This window comes from Drosophila ananassae, chromosome 2L, assembly GCF_017639315.1.
Source record: "Drosophila ananassae strain 14024-0371.13 chromosome 2L, ASM1763931v2, whole genome shotgun sequence".
Taxonomy (NCBI): Eukaryota; Metazoa; Arthropoda; class Insecta; order Diptera; family Drosophilidae; genus Drosophila; species Drosophila ananassae.
In genome coordinates, this window is record NC_057927.1 from 9,462,316 (window position 1) to 9,481,041 (window position 18,726).

The window sequence follows — 18,726 nt, forward strand, 5'->3', positions numbered from 1 at the left end:
TCAAATTTAAATTACATTTTTCTTGATCATAGAACTTTCAGTTTATTGTCAGATCAGTTCGCATCGTCAGACTTTGAACAACCTATTATTTCATCTCGAATATATGTTGAATTCTAAAAATAATACAAATTTGTGAAAATTCTTAGTGATATAATTATTTGGCCACAATATGCTGCCAGTTGTGAATGGATTTTTGAGTTACCTGCTTGACCATCAACGCCTTTGTCCTGGCATTTCGGTCGAGGATGCAGTCCGTCAGGGAGCATTGAATTGGAATATGATGAGCGAAACGCACAGAAGAACCTACCGAATCAAGGTAAGTGAATAAAGTCAAAGGTTTTGAGCAAATAATAATTATATTTCTTTTCATAATGTTGTAGACGGTTCCTAAGCGAAAAGTAAAACCCCGAGCGCCGATGGTCCGTCGTACCGTAAAGCAAAAGAAACTAATGAGAAAATGTGCAAAGCCGGTTCCCTTTGTAAGTCCAGTCGAGAGTACTTCTACGGAGTCCAGATGTTTCAAAACAAGATGCCCTAAGCGCAAATCTAAGAAACATTGCTCAAAACATGCAAAGCGGTGCCCGAGTCATGTAAAAAGAGAAAAAAAATGTAAGTCATTAAATCTAAAATGAAGGAAGAAAAATAAAGTAGCTGCCCTTATATCCAAAGGTCCTTGCAGGAAATCTTCCAGATGCATATCCAAGAATAAAAAGGTAAGTTTTTTTTTTTTTTAATTTAAACAATTGTCAATTGAAGAAGTTTGATACAAAATTACATTATTCCATAAATTCTTAAATAGTACCTTAAAATTAAAAATACATTTTTTCACGAAAGCAAGACTTATTTTCTTAACTCTTATGAAAGCCTCAGAAGGGAACTTCCTATCCACAGATTTTATATAACTTTTTCCAATAACCATATATCGCAAAAGTTACTAATGAAGTAAAAAAAAACATGGTGCTTTTGAAATCAGTAGGCTTTTGTAAATTACAGAATTAAAGTCATCAGGAAATATCTGTCAAACTATATGACAGATTCATAAGTGTAAAAATTTATTTGCTCATATATGGATCGTAGCCATCAGGTCAACAGTGTCAGACTGTCTCGGGAACATTTTTTAAGGTATCTCTTGGTCGAGTCAGTTGGTCGATAGACTGCTGTTGAATTGTAGGTAAATTTCAAGTCTCAAAATGTCCCACACTCGCCAGTCCCATGCAAAGGACTGTGATGTAATATCCATGTAAGTTATAAAAGCAAACAGAATGGGTTTATTTCTCATTTTGGATACAATTTGGATATCGTCTAGTACCAAGTCAGCGGAGACTGACGACAACAAGATTGCCATGTGTGCCTCCCTGGAGTTGGCCAGCTGCCGAGCTGAGAACTGGCAGCTGAAGAAGAAGCTAATCGAATACGAGGCCACCATCAAGAATCTGGAGCAGCTGGTGACCACCATTGCAAGCAAGCAGCATCAGATCCTCTCCGAGGTGGTGGAGCTGCGCAAGGAGAGTCGTGCTGCTTCGATGTCTGCCGATTTGCTTAACACAACAGGATGCTCCTCCGTATTGGATGATTCCTTCATATGCGATGATGAAGAGGAGGAGGATGGGTACAAGGCCGACTCTGACTCCGGGGGCTCTCATTGTCCCACACCGCGTTCCCTGTTGGCTTCAGCGGCTTCGGCATCTTCGGTGGCCTCTTTAACTTCACTGGGCTTATCCTCGATCAGTTCGTTGGACAGCTCCGACATCAGTTCAGTGTCTGAGATCGACCTCACTCAGGGCGAAGCAACTCGCTCCGATGAGGATGATGACGTTCCGTCCCCGATTTCATTGCCGGTTCGTCTGTCGGAGCATTACAACTCCGACTCCGACAGTGATGGGGATTAGGTACAATCGCTTATATATTATAAAATGCTTGTTCGAATTGCATAAATATAAAGAGTATAAAACTCCAATTGAATAGGCAAGGGAAATGTATGGGATTGACAATATGGTCCACCGCGAGGGATGTATCTTCGCCATTTCGCATCCGATTCTTATGGGGAATACCTAAAACGATTTGTAGATCGATTCCCTATCAATTTCTATCAAAATCTAGGAACAACATATTTTTTATATTTTTGATCAAATTTTCTGGGGCATCCCCTTCAAAATGTGGATAATGTATGGAACGGACAATATAGCCCACCGCGAGGGCTGTATCTTTGCCAATTCGTATCCGAATCTTATGCGGAATACCTAAAACGATTTGTAGATCGATTTCCTATCAATTTCTACCAAAATCTAGGAACAAAATATTTTTCAGATTTTTGATCAAATTTTCTGGGGCATCCCCTTCTAACTGTGTATAATGTAAGGAAAAGACAATATGGCCCACCGCGAGGGCTGTATCTTTGCCAATTCGTATCCGATTCGTGTGCGGAATACCTTAAATGATTTGTAGATCGATTTCCTATCAATTTCCATTAACATCTAGGAACAAAATATTTTTTAGATTTTTGATAAAATTTTCTGGGGCATCCCCTTCAAAATGTGGATACTGTATGGAAAGGCCAATATGGCCCACCGCGAGGGCTGTATCTTTGCCAATTCGTATCCGATTCGTGTGCGGAATACCTTAAATGATTTGTAGATCGATTTCCTATCAATTTCCATTAACATCTAGGAACAAAATATTTTTTAGATTTTTGATCAAATTTTCTGGGGCATCCCCTTCAAAATGTGGATACTGTATGGAAAGGCCAATATGGCCCACCGCGAGGGCTGTATCTTTGCCAATACGTATCCGATTCTTATGCGGAATACCTTAAATGATTTGTAGATCGATTCCCTATCAATTTCTATCAAAATCTAGGAACAAAATATTTTTTAGATTTTTGATCAAATTTTCTGGGGCATCCCCTTCAAAATGTGGATACTGTGTGGAAAGGCCAATATGGCCCACCGCGAGGGCTGTATCTTTGCCAATTCGTATCCGATTCTTATGGGGAATACCTTAATCGATTTGTAGATCGATTCCCTATCAATTTCTATCAAAATCTAGGAACAAAATATTTTTTAGATTTTTGATAAAATTTTCTGGGGCATCCCCTTCAAAATGTGGATACTGTATGGAAAGGCCAATATGGCCCACCGCGAGGGCTGTATCTTTGCCAATTCGTATCCGATTCTTATGCGGAATACCTTAAATGATTTGTAGAGCGATTTCCTATCAATTTCCATTAACATCTAGGAACAAAATATTTTTTAGATTTTTGATCAAATTTTCTGGGGCATCCCCTTCAAAATGTGGATACTGTATGGAAAGGCCAATATGGCCCACCGCGAGGGCTGTATCTTTGCCAATTCGTATCCGATTCTTATGCGGAATACCTAAAACGATTTGTAGGGCGATTCCCTATCAATTTCCATCAAAATCTAGGAACAAAATATGTTTAGATCAAATTTTCTTGGGCGGCCCCAAAATGTGGATTGAATCCAGCCAATGAAATGACTGGAAATATACTTGTTTTTCCATAAGTATAGTTTATGGTTAATACTTTTAAATGATTTGAAATTATTCTAACTAATAAAGGTAATTCTTAATTCTAAGATGGTATTTGCTCCTCTAGCTTGATTCAGTGCCTTTCCTGCAACTGTACCCAGAAGTCAGGTGGAGATATGATCAGGCCATTCAGGTTCTGGGAAAGATCCGGTAATGTATCGCCCGGGGCCAAAACAAAATCAAAGTGCTGGCAAATGGTGGCGGTCATTAGAAAGAGCATATTGCGGGCAAATGTTTCGCCGGCGCAGAGTCGTTTTCCTGCTCCGAAGGGCAAAGAAACGTCCAACTTAAGATTGAGCTTGCCTTCCGAGTCAAGGAATCGCTCTGGGCGAAAGTTTTCTGGATCCTTCCAGACGCGAGTATCCGAATGGAAGGCATACAGGCTGGGTACGACGATTGTGTTCTAAGGTTGGGAAGGAGCCATTAAGAATTTATGCTTTCGAAGTTTAAGTAATACTTACTTTGGGTATTTTGTAGCCCAGCAGCTCCGTGTCCACTAATGCCTTGTGAGGCACATCGGAAGGCACCAGGGTCTCAATGCGCAGTCCCTCGCGAATGGTGGCCTCTGTAAAGGGCATGCTCTTCCGATCCTCCAGAGTCGGGAGCCGTCCACAACCAACTACCTCATGCACCTCGCTTTGGATTCGTTTCAATACCTCCGGATAAAGCATTAAATACTGAACCAGCAAGGACAATTGCACTCCAATGGCGGTGAAGGCTGGAAATGAAAAGTCCACAAGCCCCATTATGAACTGATCTCGATTAAAACCGTAACCCGGAGACTGACGCATCTCCGTTATATAAACATCCATAAAGTTGCGCTCCACGCCCTCCTGATAGGTTTCCAAATGACGGTCCACAAAATCGGCAAAGAACTTGTGAACAAATACATTGGCTTCATGCATTTGACTGTAGCCACTCAATTCTGGAAACAAGTGGCGGATCCAGGGCAGGATACTCAACATTCTGCCATAGTCATCCGCGTTGCGCTGGAACTGCATTCCCATTTGACAAAGCTTAATGAGTCTGCCCATTTCCTCACGTGGCAGGCATTCATTGTAGACAATGTGGAAATGCGAGTTGGCCGAGAAGGGATTGAAGAGAAGCGGAAGCTGCACTCGGTATCCACCTGGCTTAACCATGGCCTCCTCATGCGGATACTTTGGTCCGTTGCGGATGAGGTCGAGCATGTCCGTGAGCTGCTCCTGGATCACTGACTCCAGTTGCTGAAAACGCCGGCCGAAACCAAAATCGCGAAGATATCGCAGGATAAAACGTCGCTGCTCCTTCCAAAGGGGCCCGTCTTGAAAGAAAATACCTGTATGTGGGAACAAGATTGCTTTAATAATATAATAGAAAGTGTTTTTTTCCTATCAGAAATGAGAGTTTCACTTGTGTGTGTCCCAATAAGATAAGATGATTGCGGTGAAGAGCTTAGAGTTCACAAAAACCAGCCATCTTGCTACAATCTTTGCGATTAAAAGTAATTAGTTGGACATTTTTAAATGTTTGCTTGTATTAATTTTATAACGCAAATAAATCAAACAAAAAACAAGTTTTTGTGATCCCTGATTAGGCTTCAAAAAGAAAATAAAAACCCTAAAACAAGGTATTCATATGCAATGGTTATTAGTTCTTTAGTGATAAGAATGCTTTGTTATTCCCCGTCTTGTCAATTAATTTCATATTGACCCCAATAATAAGAACAAAGCTATTATTAGTATTATAAGGCGCGACTATCACCTCACAGATAGTTCCCATCTTACCTCGGATTTCATCGCCTGGATCTCGCATGGCGGCCACATAGAGTCCAGGACGTCCATCGAACGCCTTGTTGTTAAGGATCTCGCGAACACCCTCGTAGTTGTGGACGACGGCCACGGGGAAGGGACCCACATGAAGTCCAATAATATCCGATTTGTACCATCGACTGAGGGTTAAGGCTGCCTTGTGCAGATACTTGAAATTTATCATCAACAGGAAAAGGTAGCTTCCAAAAAATGGTATCCTTGGGGGTCCTGTTAATTATCCGATTAGCTTATGAAAAAAATATCCTTTGGCTTCCCGACGAACCAGGAGGAAATCCTTTGGGTCGCGCCACTGCATATCGATAAGATAGGCACAAAAATGCAACTACGACAATTACCAGGAGAAGTCCCGTGATCATTTTAAAGTCCGGCCACCGACTGAATACATCGCTGCCGTGCAGTTGCGTTTTTGTAGCCGTCCCATGTTCGATGATAATCCACTCATACTCTCTCGCTGGCCGATGGGACAGGAGCAATTACACAAAGGCAATCTATGTATAGAAATCGGTACTTAGCTGATCGGACGGTCCGAGTGCCATTGCGTCTCAGTTATGACATTTCTGATTGCCAGATTAACAGGGACGGCCAAGAAGTTTAGGAATTTTGCATTTAAAATATTGTTCAATAACATTTTTTTATATTTTGGTAGCACAATATTATTTAAAAAAATATACATATTTTACTTATTTAATGTTTTATATGTTAATTTAAAATCTATTTATAATTGACTCTAGAAACTTTTAATTATTTGAAGCTCAAGTAATTAGGTTTTCAATTTGAAATGTTGCGTGGCGAGTTCAAAGAGGGTTGTATTCCACTGTTCAAAGTATGATCTGATTTGTGGGCGAGGTGAGATCAATCTCAATGATGTCCACCTTGGCGTTGTCCCTGCGATTCGGTGTAGAATAATTCCATTTCATCGACATTTCCGTGGCAAGCGAGACAAGTTGACGCCATTTGTTTACGTCTATGTTGTTGCTTTGAAGTTTTTGGCACAGAGAGTTCAATCCCTCTGTATCCGTTACTGCCAAGTCAAAGGGTATCCATTGGTCGCCGTCGGTGTTCCTCAGTACAGTGACACCTTTCACACGTGCCGGCAACGCATCGTGATTTATACTTGTCCCAGTGGCCCGTTTCAGCGCGTGTATGCTATTAAAGGTAAACAAAGGAGCATATGTACTTGTGTGTATGGCATATAGAAATAGTAAACTTATATAAAGTAAATTTTGACTTTTTGTTTCAAATAAAATGTCTCAGAAGAATTAATATGAATCATTGAGTTTTCTATAAATAATATATAAATTGAAGGTAATTAAAAAGGCTTTCAATTAAGATTATTTTCGGAAATAAATGATTCTTCTTGATTTTTATAGTTGGAACTGACCATTCCATTAGCTCGTTGTTGTGCTCCCGCACTGTTGCTTCTTGTAGTTTGGTGGCCTCCAGTTCCCGAGTCAGCTCCTTCTCCAGTAGCAGTCGCTTCTCCAACTCCTGGCGGTTCAAAACCAGCTGTCTTTCGATCCTCTCGAGCTCTCGTTGCTGCCAGTCCGCTTTTTCCATTGCTGTGACTATTAAATAACAAATTTGTATTACATTTGGGTTTTTAAAAGTAGTTTTGTTTGCAAACTAACGCAGATTGTCATGAAATTTGGAACTCATTTTGCTGATGTTGGTCTCACGGCACTGCAAGCGTATCTCTTTGTTGAACATTTCCTTCAAACGTAGGGCATAGTTTGATTTATCTGCTCTATCCAGTCCAACGGCCATGTTTTTAGGGTTCCTGTTGATGTTTTCGTAAAAAATGTTTTAAAATTCAGCGGCGTTTGTTTTGTTTGGCTTCCAGTTAGGGATGATACTTCCAGAGTTTAACGCGTTGCCAGATCCTGGCGATTGAATTTATCGATAGAAATATTGAACTATCGATAATAAAACGGTAAAGGAAGAGATAAAATATCGATAATCGAATACCAACTGTCAGCTATCGTTTCTCATCTCTGAAAGCCGGCAACCAATCAGTCAAAAAAAAATCAAGCTAATAAAAATTAAAAGAAAAACGGAAACGCAGCATTTTCCGGACTATTTTGCAACTATTCATGCAGTGGCTGCTCTTCTCTTGCACTCGACCCTTACGAAATCTTCTCGCCCGTAACTTCAGCAGTCGCGTTGGAAAGGTGAGAGCAACGAACAATTAATGCAAAAAATTTGCAAGCTTTGTGCCAAAAATCATTTTTTGCGAACTAAGCAAATCTAAAAATAGTGGGAAAACATTTGCATAATGAGTGCTATACGTTCGCCTTAGAACTGGACAAGTCGGAGGGAAAACCAACTCCATGATGACACTGCAACTTAATGCAGAAGATGCCCCGCATTTTAGAAAAGAATTTTGCGAAGCGGTCAACGACCCACTTGTTGTTCTTGCTTCGCGGCTCAAGGTCACGCTGGCTTTGTCTTTCTCTTGGGAGGTTCTATATAAGTTTATTTTATTAGTAGCCTTATCTTTATATCCAAAGAAATCATAAAATTCCCAAGAAGCTTTGTTTATTGAACGTATTTATGATAACCTTGAACTTGCAGAAAAATAGCTTCAAAAATGGTATCCTTTTGCACAGCATATACTAAATACCCTCTAATTAGTCACTCCTTTACTACCCACCCCCTTTATTACCCACCCAAGACCCGGCACATCCTTATCTCGCTTTTTAAAACCTCTCGTGATTTATGGACGACTGCATCAATTGACTGGGAGTAGAGCTGAGAGGCGACCACTGCCACTGCGGTACAAAGTCATCGACTGATAAGCATGTGGGGCACTTGGCAAAGTAGTAAATCCGAGATTAGCACAATATATCTTATCGCAGCGGCTTATCGCTGGGATTCAGTCGCATTCCCCGAGCTTCAGTTCCAAATCTCTACTCATTCGTGTTATTTTCCTCCCACAGATGGCCACGGACCTGAAATTCAACGCTTCGCTGGGGACCAGCGATCCCCAGACCCATCCCGTTCTGATAATCGGCCAGCTGCGCCATCTGAATCTCGTCAAGTTCAATGATTTGGCCAGCAAATTGTCTCCCAGAGTCAGCGAGGAGACATTCTTGAATGCAGTTGCCTGTTTACATCCGGCACCGACTGATAAGGTTTCTCTGTACTTGGATTCGGCGACTGTAGCTGCGCTGCCTTTGAAGGCTTCCCGTCATAATACCGCATCGAGAGCTCATGCTATTACCCGTCTGGTGAAGAGTCACGTGATGAACGTGCCGGAGGAGACCGTGGTGCTGGTCTGCGAGCGGGAGAACCTTTTTGCCAGCGCTTGTGCGGTGGTTCGTGCTTTTCCTCTATACTCTCGCAAAACCGGCAATGGACGATCCTCGACTCCAGTTAAATCCGAGGTGGGCTGCGGTGATGCCGGATGCGGTGATGGAGCTAAGGACACTAGCCGTAATTTGGTCAACGTGGAGTTTGTGGTGATTGACAAGGATGGCGGCGTGGATTGTAATCCGCTGACGGAAGACGAGATCAAGTGCCTTACTGAGACCACCAGGGGCATCAGGCTGACTGCACGCATTGTCGACATGCCCTGTAACGAGATGAACGTTGACCACTTTATCCAGGCTGTGGAGGAGATCGGCAACGAGCTGTGCATTACGCCACAAATAATCCGTGGCGAGGAGCTGAAGGAACGTGGATTTGGTGGAATTTACGGCGTGGGAAAGGCAGCTGCTGTGCCACCAGCTCTGGTGGTGCTCTCGCACGAGCCGAAATGTGCCCAGGAGACCATTGCTCTGGTAGGCAAGGGCATCGTTTACGATACCGGCGGCCTGAGCATCAAGGGCAAGACTGCCATGCCGGGCATGAAGCGGGATTGCGGCGGAGCAGCTGCTATTTTAGGTGCCTTCTATGCCGCCGTGAAGTGCGGATTCACGGATAATCTGCACGCTGTCTTCTGCTTGGCAGAGAACTCGGTTGGACCCAATGCCACAAGGTTGGGCTATCCATTTTAATATAACAATTTATTTTATAAATGTATCTTTATTTTGAAGGCCTGATGACATTCACACTTTGTACTCTGGACGCACTGTGGAGATTAACAACACGGACGCTGAGGGCCGCTTGGTGCTGTCGGATGGCGTATGCTTTGCTAACAAGGATCTAAAAGCCAATATTATCCTGGACATGGCCACACTGACTGGTGCCCAGGTAAGAAAAGAATACATTTTCCAGAAATGCCAAGATTGTCTTAAAAACCATCTGCTTTGAGAGCTTCTTTTAGGCTTTCTACTTTAATAGTATTTTGTGGTTAACTTTGAGGAGACTGAAGCCAGCAAATAATTCTACCAATGTCCAAAGTAATTTCAGTTTCGAGATCTTTACACCTCGAATCCAGGGCAACCAGGTATAGTTGCGGGCGGGCGGCCTTGGCTCTACTTGGGCGGGCCACAGCGTTGTTGTGCGAGAATTTATGCCATGCTTTATAAAAGTCACGAGGTTAATTGGAAAAATAAATTGCAAATTTGGTTTTTCGCTGGCAACTTGGAGGAATAGCAGCGGCAGTATTGGCAGACCAGCAACTGCAAAGGATTCGTCGTTTGTGGCCGTTGGATGGTTGTGGGTGGGTTGTGTGGAAAGATGGGTGGATTGGGTGGTTTCTACGTTCGGTTGGTCGGTGGTGGGGATTCCCATTTTCCGCTGCAACGCCAGAGCCAACTGAGTAGCTGCTGCGATGGAGCACAATTACCATAAATCTTGACTGCAATTTGCTTAAAATATGATGCCAATTTACGTTATTTGTGGTTCGATGGGAAATAAATCGAAACTGGCCATGGCGTGGCCTGAGTTTGCCTTGTCCCTCCCACCGAAATCTGCATTGTCCTCCTCATCGTCCCTTGTTTTTTTTTTTTTTTTTGGTCCTAAAAATTCCTTTGGTACTCAGCCTAAAAACGGCCAAATCCCAATCCCTCCCTGCCCTGCACAGGCAACATTTTCAACATTTTGCCATTTTGTTTAGAATTCCGTTTTCCGTTTTTGGCGTTTTGCTTGTTGTGCTTAATTTCATTACACCCAGACACACACCTAGACGGGATGCAATAATATTAATTGCCAACATTGGCGCAACTGCCACTGCCACTGCCACTGCAACAGCAGTAGCAGCAACAGCAGCAGCAGCAAACAAATGGCAGCCAACACTTTTTCGCTTTTACATTTTATGTTCCTGCTGCTTGTTACACCTCTTGCTGCTGTGTTTTCTCCTGAATGCTGGTGGTATTCGAGCACTGAAAGAAATTTAAGGAGAGTTTAAAGAACAAGAACTATTTAATTTTAAATTTAAATCTTTAAATAAATAATACAAGTCATTACCAGTGAATAAAACGACAAACTAGTTTAGATTTCATTATGAAAAGGCATTACAAATTTTGCTCAATCTTGTTTTTGATTCTTTCAAGTTTCAATTGATTTAAATACATCCCTTTTTGCCTTTATGGGCTTACATTTTGTAGTGTATTGGTGGTGTTGGTGCCTTTGTTGCTTCTGCTGCCGCCGGAGCTGCCTTCATTTGTCCAGCTGCAGTTGAACACGCGCGCCACGGAGTCCTTGCCTGTTGTTTGGGTGTTGCTCGTGCTAAATAACCTTGCACCTTTTTATTGCTGGTCGCGTCGGAAGCTCGCAATTTTCGTGCTTACTCCTCTCAACAGCACACCACACCCCCATCCCCTTTGTTTCACTTCCATAACATTGTTAGTTGCTGTACGGTTTTATTGCTGGCATTTTGTTGATTGTTACTTGTTTTCTATCAAACCCTCCCCAGCGGGTATATCTCCACGGCCATGCCGTTGAATATTTCATTTGCGATTACTCGCATCTAAGCAATACTATATCTATTGTTGGCCATTCTCGTTCCAGGGCGTAGCAACAGGCAAGTATCACGGCGCCATATTGACAAACTCGGAGACATGGGAGGCCAAGTCGTTGCAGGCTGGACGCAAATCCGGCGATTTATTGGCACCCATTATTTATTGCCCCGAGTTGCATTTCTCCGAATTCGCCTCAGCCATTGCTGATATGAAGAACTCTGTTTCGGTAAGTACTTTTTCGACTTCGACTATTAAACTATAAGTTTATTTCAAACTGAAGCAAGAATACGGATTATGTTTAGTAACATTATATGTATTTAAAGCAATGACTTAAGTATGCCTTTTTAAATCTATTAGATTTCTTCGAATAATGTACATAACTTCCCCCACAAATCTTTAAAAGTTTCCTTCAAGCCAAATCCGTTTAAAGCAAACTATCTACAGTTTTCATCTCGTGCCGCACGCTTTCTTTTTCCTATTTTTCTTGTAGAATTTTTTTTTTAGATTAAGAGAAGCATGGACTGCCCCAAATCAATCCCCAAAAGTAGCTCAATTTATGCATTATCGAAGACACCCGTGCCGAACTTTTAGGGCCGCCTTCCACATCCGAATCTTCCGCAGATGAAATGAGAGTGACTTTGAGAAAGTTTTAATCAAGTTTCGATGTAACTTTATACATTTGTTTTCAATTCATTTTCCGTTTTCCCACAGTTTTTTGTTTTTTTTTTGCTATTTTTTTTTGTTTTCCTTTTTTGAACTCCCTAGATATTTTACACACATTTTTAATTAACTTTATGGCTTGCACTCTCAATGTTGTTCTTTTGTCTTACACACGACCGCACGGTTGCGGAAAAATGATGAACGTCATGTTTGGTTTAAAGATTGATTAGTATTACTCTGATTTATGCCACACACACACAGACAACACACACCAGCACCCCAGCACCACTCTACGATCCATGTAGCATCCACATGTATCAAAAACTTTGGCGTTCAATCTACGCCAGCAGCCACTTTTGCAGCCATTAGAAAGGCCAGAGGATTGGGGAATGGGCTGTGAGCTGTGAGCTGAGAGGAAACCCACTGGGTCTGGGGCTTGGTGAGCCATAAACCCATCTCTGGGCGATGGCCAGCCAGCCAGTCAGCCAGGCAGCAGAGCGCGTGGTGCGTCGGTGCCCCGGGGCTTCTCTCAGTTCCAGTTCCTGCCACAACAGCCAACCAAATCGAGTTACCTTATTGTACGTTGCAAGCGCTTCGGATCAATGGTCATTCATCATTGTCACGCCGTGGGCGGAGGTATCCGAAGTGGATTGGCGGGCGGGGGATACGAGAACGGGGGACCTGGGATCTGGCAGGATGACTGCTGGCTGGCTGGCTGGTGCGTAGATGCCGAGCGGGTCAAGTGGCGTGGCAATTTTGGCCACCTGCCAATCGCCCATCCAACCCCACTTCGATGGGTACACTGAACTAAAAATAAAGTACCAAAGCTAAAAGTTATTCTTCTTAAAATAATAATAATACCTAACCAATTATATATTTTATTTAAGTTAATTTTTAAGTATTTTTTTATGAAATACAAGTAAGATACTTTTCTGTGTCCTTTTTTGTCAGTTGCCTGCATGTTTGGATGTTTGATTTTTCGTCAGGCACCCTTCGGCTAGCCCCACACCAGTTGTGTTCCCTCTCGAAAAAAAATGGGAATCAAGTCAAAATATCACACCATTGCAGGTTGGCCATGCCACACACAACACACCCGCACACCCGCACACCGGCACACTCCTCTTCGTCCTGCTGCAGTTGATGTGACAGCGCCGCGCACTTTGTCATTGGTGTCTGTGATAAAGTGTTTTAAATTCCAAATGCATTCAACGTTAAATGCGAAAAAGGTGAAATACCTGCCCACTAAACCACACCCCCAAGCGCCATCACCGTCCGCCCGTGACTCCCTTTTTTTTTTTGCCACTTGGCGGGCTGGTTTTGAGGCAAATTCCCACGCGTTGCGTTTAAATTACACGAGCTCGCCTTTTTTTCGGACTGCCTTCTGGTTCCTTTTATTTTTTCCGTTGCCTTGCGGGAGTCTTTTCCCCTAGTTTGCCACTAAATGGAGGGATTATGAGTGTTGTTAGCGGTCGCCAGGGCATTTTGTTGCCCGCTGGCTTTGGCTTTCGTTGCCTGGCTTCCGTTTCAGCTCATTTTGGCAACCGTCAGCAGGTACCTAGCCATTTGGTGGGAGGTGGGGCAGGCGAGGTTCTTGTCCCCTATCTACCATCCATCTGGCTTTTAAATAACCGATTCCCATTTGTTCCGCACCATTTTCGAGCTGTGATCCCTGCCCTCGTGCGGCGATATTTGTGGCTGTCTGCCATCAGGAGCGTTGTCCTTGCTGCAGATTACACGCTGCGAGTTCGCGAATTAAATGAAACCATTTAAGCCGATAATTAGGGGATGTCTCTTGACGTTCGGAACTGCTGAAATCGATGTGGAAGTGGGGTTTCGGTTTTCCGGCTGACCATGTCGGGAATGTTGCTATTTATGAAACAGTCTCTTTGTGGCTTGCCTTTTTTAAATTGGGCTTTTATTGAGCCAAAATGAAACAGAAAACTAAATAGGAAACCAGTTGATTTAAAGCATCATGATTTAAAGGGAAAATTCCGCAGAAAAAACGTCGGAAAACGTATTAATTTTCGATGAACATCCATCCGCTATCTGCTTCGTATCAAAAGCAGCAGAAAGTTCTCATTAAATTACCATGTTCTGCGAATTACTTTCCGTTTTCCTTTTAACCTTAAGGCCTTTCCCCGCTTCGATTTTAAGACGAAATTTCCTCTTCCAAGTCACTAAGCAGAAGCAAACAGAAATGGAAGAAAGTAAAAATAATATTATCCCAAATTACGGAAACTTTATGACCGCGACTGTCCGACCTAGAAGCCATTTATGCATCCAACCATTCATTCATTCATCCGTCCACGGTTGGCTCTTCCGAGTAAATCAGTCTTAGACTTTTCTGTCTGTGTCTGTGGCTTTGGTGGTAGAGAGATAGGAGATGGGTGTCATAAGTAAAACATAAGCAACACGGCGGCGGGACAATAAAATTTGCTTAAACATTTCCAATTGTTTCTCAATTTCCGGCGGCGACGGTGACGGCGCGCGAAGGAATCCAAGTCGAAAGTTACTCGCCGTTTTATGACTGGGAAATTTTCCCATTGTTGGTAATTGATTTTTATGTTAAATCGTAAAAAGCTGTGCCCGCTTTCTGAAGACGAGCATGAATTTTAGATAAACCCATTCCATTTCGTTTGAAACCGTGCGGCACAAGCAACGTGTTGCAGTGTGCTGCGGCCTAAGCGGCACAACCGGCACACCCGGCGTATGCGTAATTGTGTTTTTTTTTTGTTTTGGTTTCGTCCCAAGTTCAGTTCATTTTTATTGGGCGTCGACATTTTAAATTCAATTGTAGGGCGACTTTTTACGTGGTTTAATGAATTAAATTGAACTTTTTATGCGGCAAAAGTTTTTTTACAGCCCGACCTCCAGGCGCCGCCTAATATTTTTCCAGCCCGGAGGCTCTCTTGCCTCTGCTCTTCTGCGGTTATGCTTAGCATGGGTTAAGTTTTTTGATTAAAGTATGCCGCAACAGTTTATAAATAATGCCCGAGCTCAGTGGTTTAAATGCAGATTTCACCAACAGGCCAAGAGAGTGCCTGGTCGGTCGGTGGGGGAATGGTGGAAGTCACGTAATTTGCGAAATGATCCCAATTTCCGTTGCCTACTTGAGGGGGCGGCAACGAATACCGGCGACTTTGTTAACACAAATCTTTCCGCTTGTTATGCTTGGGTTTCCGTTCAACTTTACCCTGCCACGGCAGTGGTGTTGGGTGTATTTCTCTTTTTTATTTAAAGAATTCAAATCGACTGGAAAGCCAAGCCTTTCTTATATAAATGAATTTAAGAAACCAAAAAATCGATAAATGTAATGCAGTTAATGGAGTTTCGATTCAAAAACTAAGAGCCTTGTAAAAAGAATATCCTATGTAAAAAGAATATCCTTCCCTTGGCATGTTTTCTCCTTTTGTGTATATTTTTTTGTGACATTTGGCCTGCGGCGGTGAAGTTTTGAAAGCGACGACTACGACATTGCGAAAATTGAATAAAAATGGTTTGTCGCCTTGGGGTAAATCGTTGGATGTCATCGTTGGCAAATCCTTTCAGAGATCGCGCCGCTTATCGAATGAATGCGTAATTGATACTCGCAACCAGTTGATGCCCCGGGGGCGTGAATCTGCCACTGATGTAAGCCGTTCTCCCTCCAATGTACGCGTATTTAGCACAGATTGAATATCAGTAGTAACAGCTTAAATGTGAGACAATGTCGTCAGCTGGCCAGCTGGCTAATTTCAATTCAAGTTAATCGCAAATGAATCGCATCATCGCCGATTGCACGGATGTTGAATGCGCTTAGCGGATGTTGGGGCGGATACTGATTCGAATGGTGTCAGGATTGGACCAATCTATGGGTGACGGTGAGGTGACAGCGGTGTCGTCGGGTGGTTTCGCACGGCGGTGTTCGCCGGTCACGTTCACAACCGCAATTAGTCGGCGACCCATTGTCAGTTTCTGGGGGAGATGTCGATGACGCGGGCGGGCGGACGGCAAGGAGATTCGATGTAGCTTCGTTATTTACAAAAGGCCTAGAGAGATACAAACATAGACAAACGCACACACAATCAGTCCAGGGCCTAATGCAATCAATGTTAATGACATTATGTTGACAAATGTTTGCCATTATTGATGAAAGCCCGATTCGATTCGATTTGGCCATTCGGTTTTCAGGGCTTTCATGGCCCGGCCCTTACATCGAAAGTGCGTACCATAGGATGTGCGTGATCCGCCCTCGCTTTCAGATTTGTCGAATGTTAAACATTTAATTAGCACCAAAGTTACATCGAGCCTCAGCGTCGGCGGCTTTTCAATTTGAAAAGGAGCTTATAAAGCGTAATTGCATTTATTATAACCAATTCCTCGGGTGTTGTATTTGATTTAAGAAGACTCAGAATTCAATATCTTTTATGAGAAGTAGCTAAACTCAAGAGGGAAACTAAAGTTTTCTGGCAGCAACAGTACGGTTTACCACTTCCGTGTTCATCTTCAACTGAAGCGGTTCATTGGGAGATTTTGCATTTGAAAAGTTTTGAAGCACACATATGCCCCGGGCTAATCAAACTGTTTTTACTAAGCGCTTGAAAATTTAGCAGTAGTAGACTTTTCAGCGAAGGCCGCAAGTTTCATAACAAAAGCTGGCTATTAGCTGCAAACCGCCAACTTCAACTCCTCGTGCATGGCTGGAAAATGAAATGCAGTTTCAAAAGCAACAGGAAGCAATGATACACAGAAAGAAGTCTCGAAAATAAATATTAAAAATATATTCATTGTCTTATCTTGTTAGTAGTATAATAATAAGAAACTGTCGTAATTTTTTTAAATTTTAAAATTTTACAAAGACATTATTGTTTGGTTGATGGCAGACCTTTAGTGTAGTTGTCCGTTGTGTTGCCTCAATGGACTTTTGACTTCCGATGTTTGTTCGTCTTGAGGCGGAACCCAGAGCGCACTGTCATGTAATTTTCACTGCTGGTCCGTTGGTCCTGTCCGCTCTATTCCGTAAGTCCTGCTGGTGAAGTCTGGTAGTAGCTCCTCCCTTTTTTTTGGCCAACTGTCAGCAGGCAACAGAATGTTCTTCCTTTATTTGGCTGGTCTTCCTTGTGTGTATGTGTGTGTGTATGGGTGCACATGTGTAAACTGTACTTTATGTTTGGCATTTAAGCGTTGCAATTTCCGCTAAAGTTAGTAGAGCGACTGCTTCCGCTACGCTGCTGCCAGTGCATGGCATATAATTTAGGCATTAGCACACCCAGACCTGCCACTTTCCAGAGGGGAGATTGAAGGATATAGGAAAGAAGGTTGTATTAGAAAGGTAAGAAAAAAAGTCACATAAAAAGGAATAATTTAAAAAGTATTATGTTGAAAAACTCTTAAATAGTTTACAACTCATATATTTTAGTTTTCAAACTATACTATCAGCCCTCGTCTTTTTCATCTATCTCTATAAATATACATTCTTGTTGCTCGGCACGGCAGGACGCTTTTTTAATAAAGCGCCGCCAAGTTTTGCTTGTTGCATGCTTCACAAACACCCATAGATATATGTATTTAGCCTTAGAATATAGACCACATAGGGACACGCACACATCCGATTGTATATGTCACCATGTCTTACTGCGATTTCCCTTCCGCTTCCAGGATCGACAGAATGCACAATCCTCCTGCGCTGGTCTCTTCATAGCCGCCCATTTGGGCTTCGACTACCCGGGCGTCTGGATGCACGTCGACATGGCCACGCCCGTTCATTGTGTAAGTGATTCCCGGCAACGCCAATAGAGTTTTTATTTTATTATTATTTCTATATTTTCATATGTACTTTCAGGGCGAACGAGCCACCGGCTATGGAGTGGCCCTGCTGCTAACGCTTTTTGGCAACCACACGAACTCAAAGCTGCTCCAATCCATCGCACCATGTGGGGAGGAGCCACCATCCAAGCGGCAGTGCCGCGATTAAGTGGTTCCTCATCGTCCGTATCAGTGCCTCACCAGTTAATGTGCATTTCAAGCGACTCTTATCCGAGCAACACCCAGTTTTTAGGCCTTAACAAGACAACAGGCCTTACAATTTACAAAAACTATTTTAGAAATAAATGAAGTTCGCAATGATGTTACTGTGGTCATTTTCTTAAAATATATTAGTATTGAATGCATTACTTTTTAATTGAGATATTTTTAAAATTATGCTTGAGAATTATACGATGAAATAAAATAAATAAATATGAAATTTTTAGGGTGTTCTTTTAATTAATTAATATATAATGAATATATATTTTATATTTTATATATATTATATTAATGAATATATATAATAGGTAAATTGGATATCCTTATGTGGAAGGTAAGTAAAGCTTTCACTTTTATTTTAAAAATTTTATGTGGCAGCTGATAGACATTTGGTACAATTTTATTTACATATATATATTGTTCCATTTATTTAATTAATACATGTCCAAGTGCAGTTCACAAGCTTGGTCCTTGACTTTTATTTCATCCTTTGGCTGTTCAATTAAGCTACACTCCGAATGTCGCTGTCGCATGTGTTGTGATGTGGCAGTTGCTATTCCTGTTGCATATATTTCCCTTGCCTGGTGCTCGACGTCTAAGTGGATTCATCAGCATCACAATCACCGACGCCATCGCATCATCATCATCGTCATCGTCAAAATGATCATCACCAGGTATTCTCTTTGCTTGGGATAGTGCAACTGTGCTGGCTGGTGGCAACCATTCACGCCGACAGAACAAATTAAATTGCAACATCATTGTGCCACGTCGTCGCATCACATCGCTGCCGTCTTTGTTGCCTACTTTTCTGCGCACCAGAGTTTCACGCTCGCGTTTGTCAGCTGTCAGGGATCCCCTGTAGA

At 42.4% G+C, this 18,726-nt stretch overlaps 4 protein-coding genes across 6 annotated transcripts; 2 read left to right on the top strand and 2 right to left on the bottom strand.

Moving 5' to 3' along the window:
- The first annotated feature begins 50 nt into the window (after positions 1 to 50).
- LOC6500872 (probable aminopeptidase NPEPL1) lies at positions 51 to 18,087 on the top strand. 2 transcript variants are annotated; one of them, XM_014911285.3, is made up of 8 exons: positions 51 to 316; positions 381 to 609; positions 670 to 713; positions 8,294 to 9,333; positions 9,392 to 9,548; positions 11,250 to 11,426; positions 17,498 to 17,608; positions 17,682 to 18,087. In XM_014911285.3, exons 1-8 carry the CDS (start codon positions 170 to 172, stop codon positions 17,811 to 17,813), a joined length of 2,037 nt encoding a protein of 678 aa, XP_014766771.1. In that variant the 5' UTR covers positions 51 to 169; the 3' UTR covers positions 17,814 to 18,087. The 2 variants fall into 2 exon arrangements, with proteins under 2 accessions (XP_014766771.1, XP_001954080.1); XM_001954044.4 differs by lacking the exons at positions 51 to 316; positions 381 to 609; positions 670 to 713 and adding an exon at positions 7,339 to 7,525.
- Positions 1,014 to 1,957, top strand: LOC6500871. The gene is made up of 2 exons (XM_001954041.4): positions 1,014 to 1,240; positions 1,307 to 1,957. Exons 1-2 carry the CDS (start codon positions 1,191 to 1,193, stop codon positions 1,887 to 1,889), a joined length of 633 nt encoding a protein of 210 aa, XP_001954077.1. The 5' UTR covers positions 1,014 to 1,190; the 3' UTR covers positions 1,890 to 1,957.
- LOC6499714 (probable cytochrome P450 304a1) lies at positions 3,505 to 5,761 on the bottom strand. Of its 2 annotated transcripts, none has more exons than XM_001954042.4 (4): positions 5,620 to 5,761; positions 5,313 to 5,564; positions 4,008 to 4,864; positions 3,505 to 3,949 (listed from the first exon to the last, which is right to left on the bottom strand). In XM_001954042.4, the coding sequence occupies exons 1-4, from the start codon at positions 5,711 to 5,713 to the stop codon at positions 3,620 to 3,622; spliced, it is 1,533 nt and encodes a 510-aa protein (XP_001954078.1). In that variant the 5' UTR covers positions 5,714 to 5,761; the 3' UTR covers positions 3,505 to 3,619. The 2 variants fall into 2 exon arrangements, with proteins under 2 accessions (XP_001954078.1, XP_032312263.1); XM_032456372.2 differs by having other exon boundaries at positions 5,693 to 5,718.
- Positions 5,970 to 7,241, bottom strand: LOC6499713 (kinetochore protein Spc25). Its single transcript, XM_001954043.4, has 3 exons — positions 6,986 to 7,241; positions 6,739 to 6,922; positions 5,970 to 6,503 (listed from the first exon to the last, which is right to left on the bottom strand). The coding sequence occupies exons 1-3, from the start codon at positions 7,119 to 7,121 to the stop codon at positions 6,176 to 6,178; spliced, it is 648 nt and encodes a 215-aa protein (XP_001954079.1). The 5' UTR covers positions 7,122 to 7,241; the 3' UTR covers positions 5,970 to 6,175.
- Positions 18,088 to 18,726: the final 639 nt, after the last annotated feature.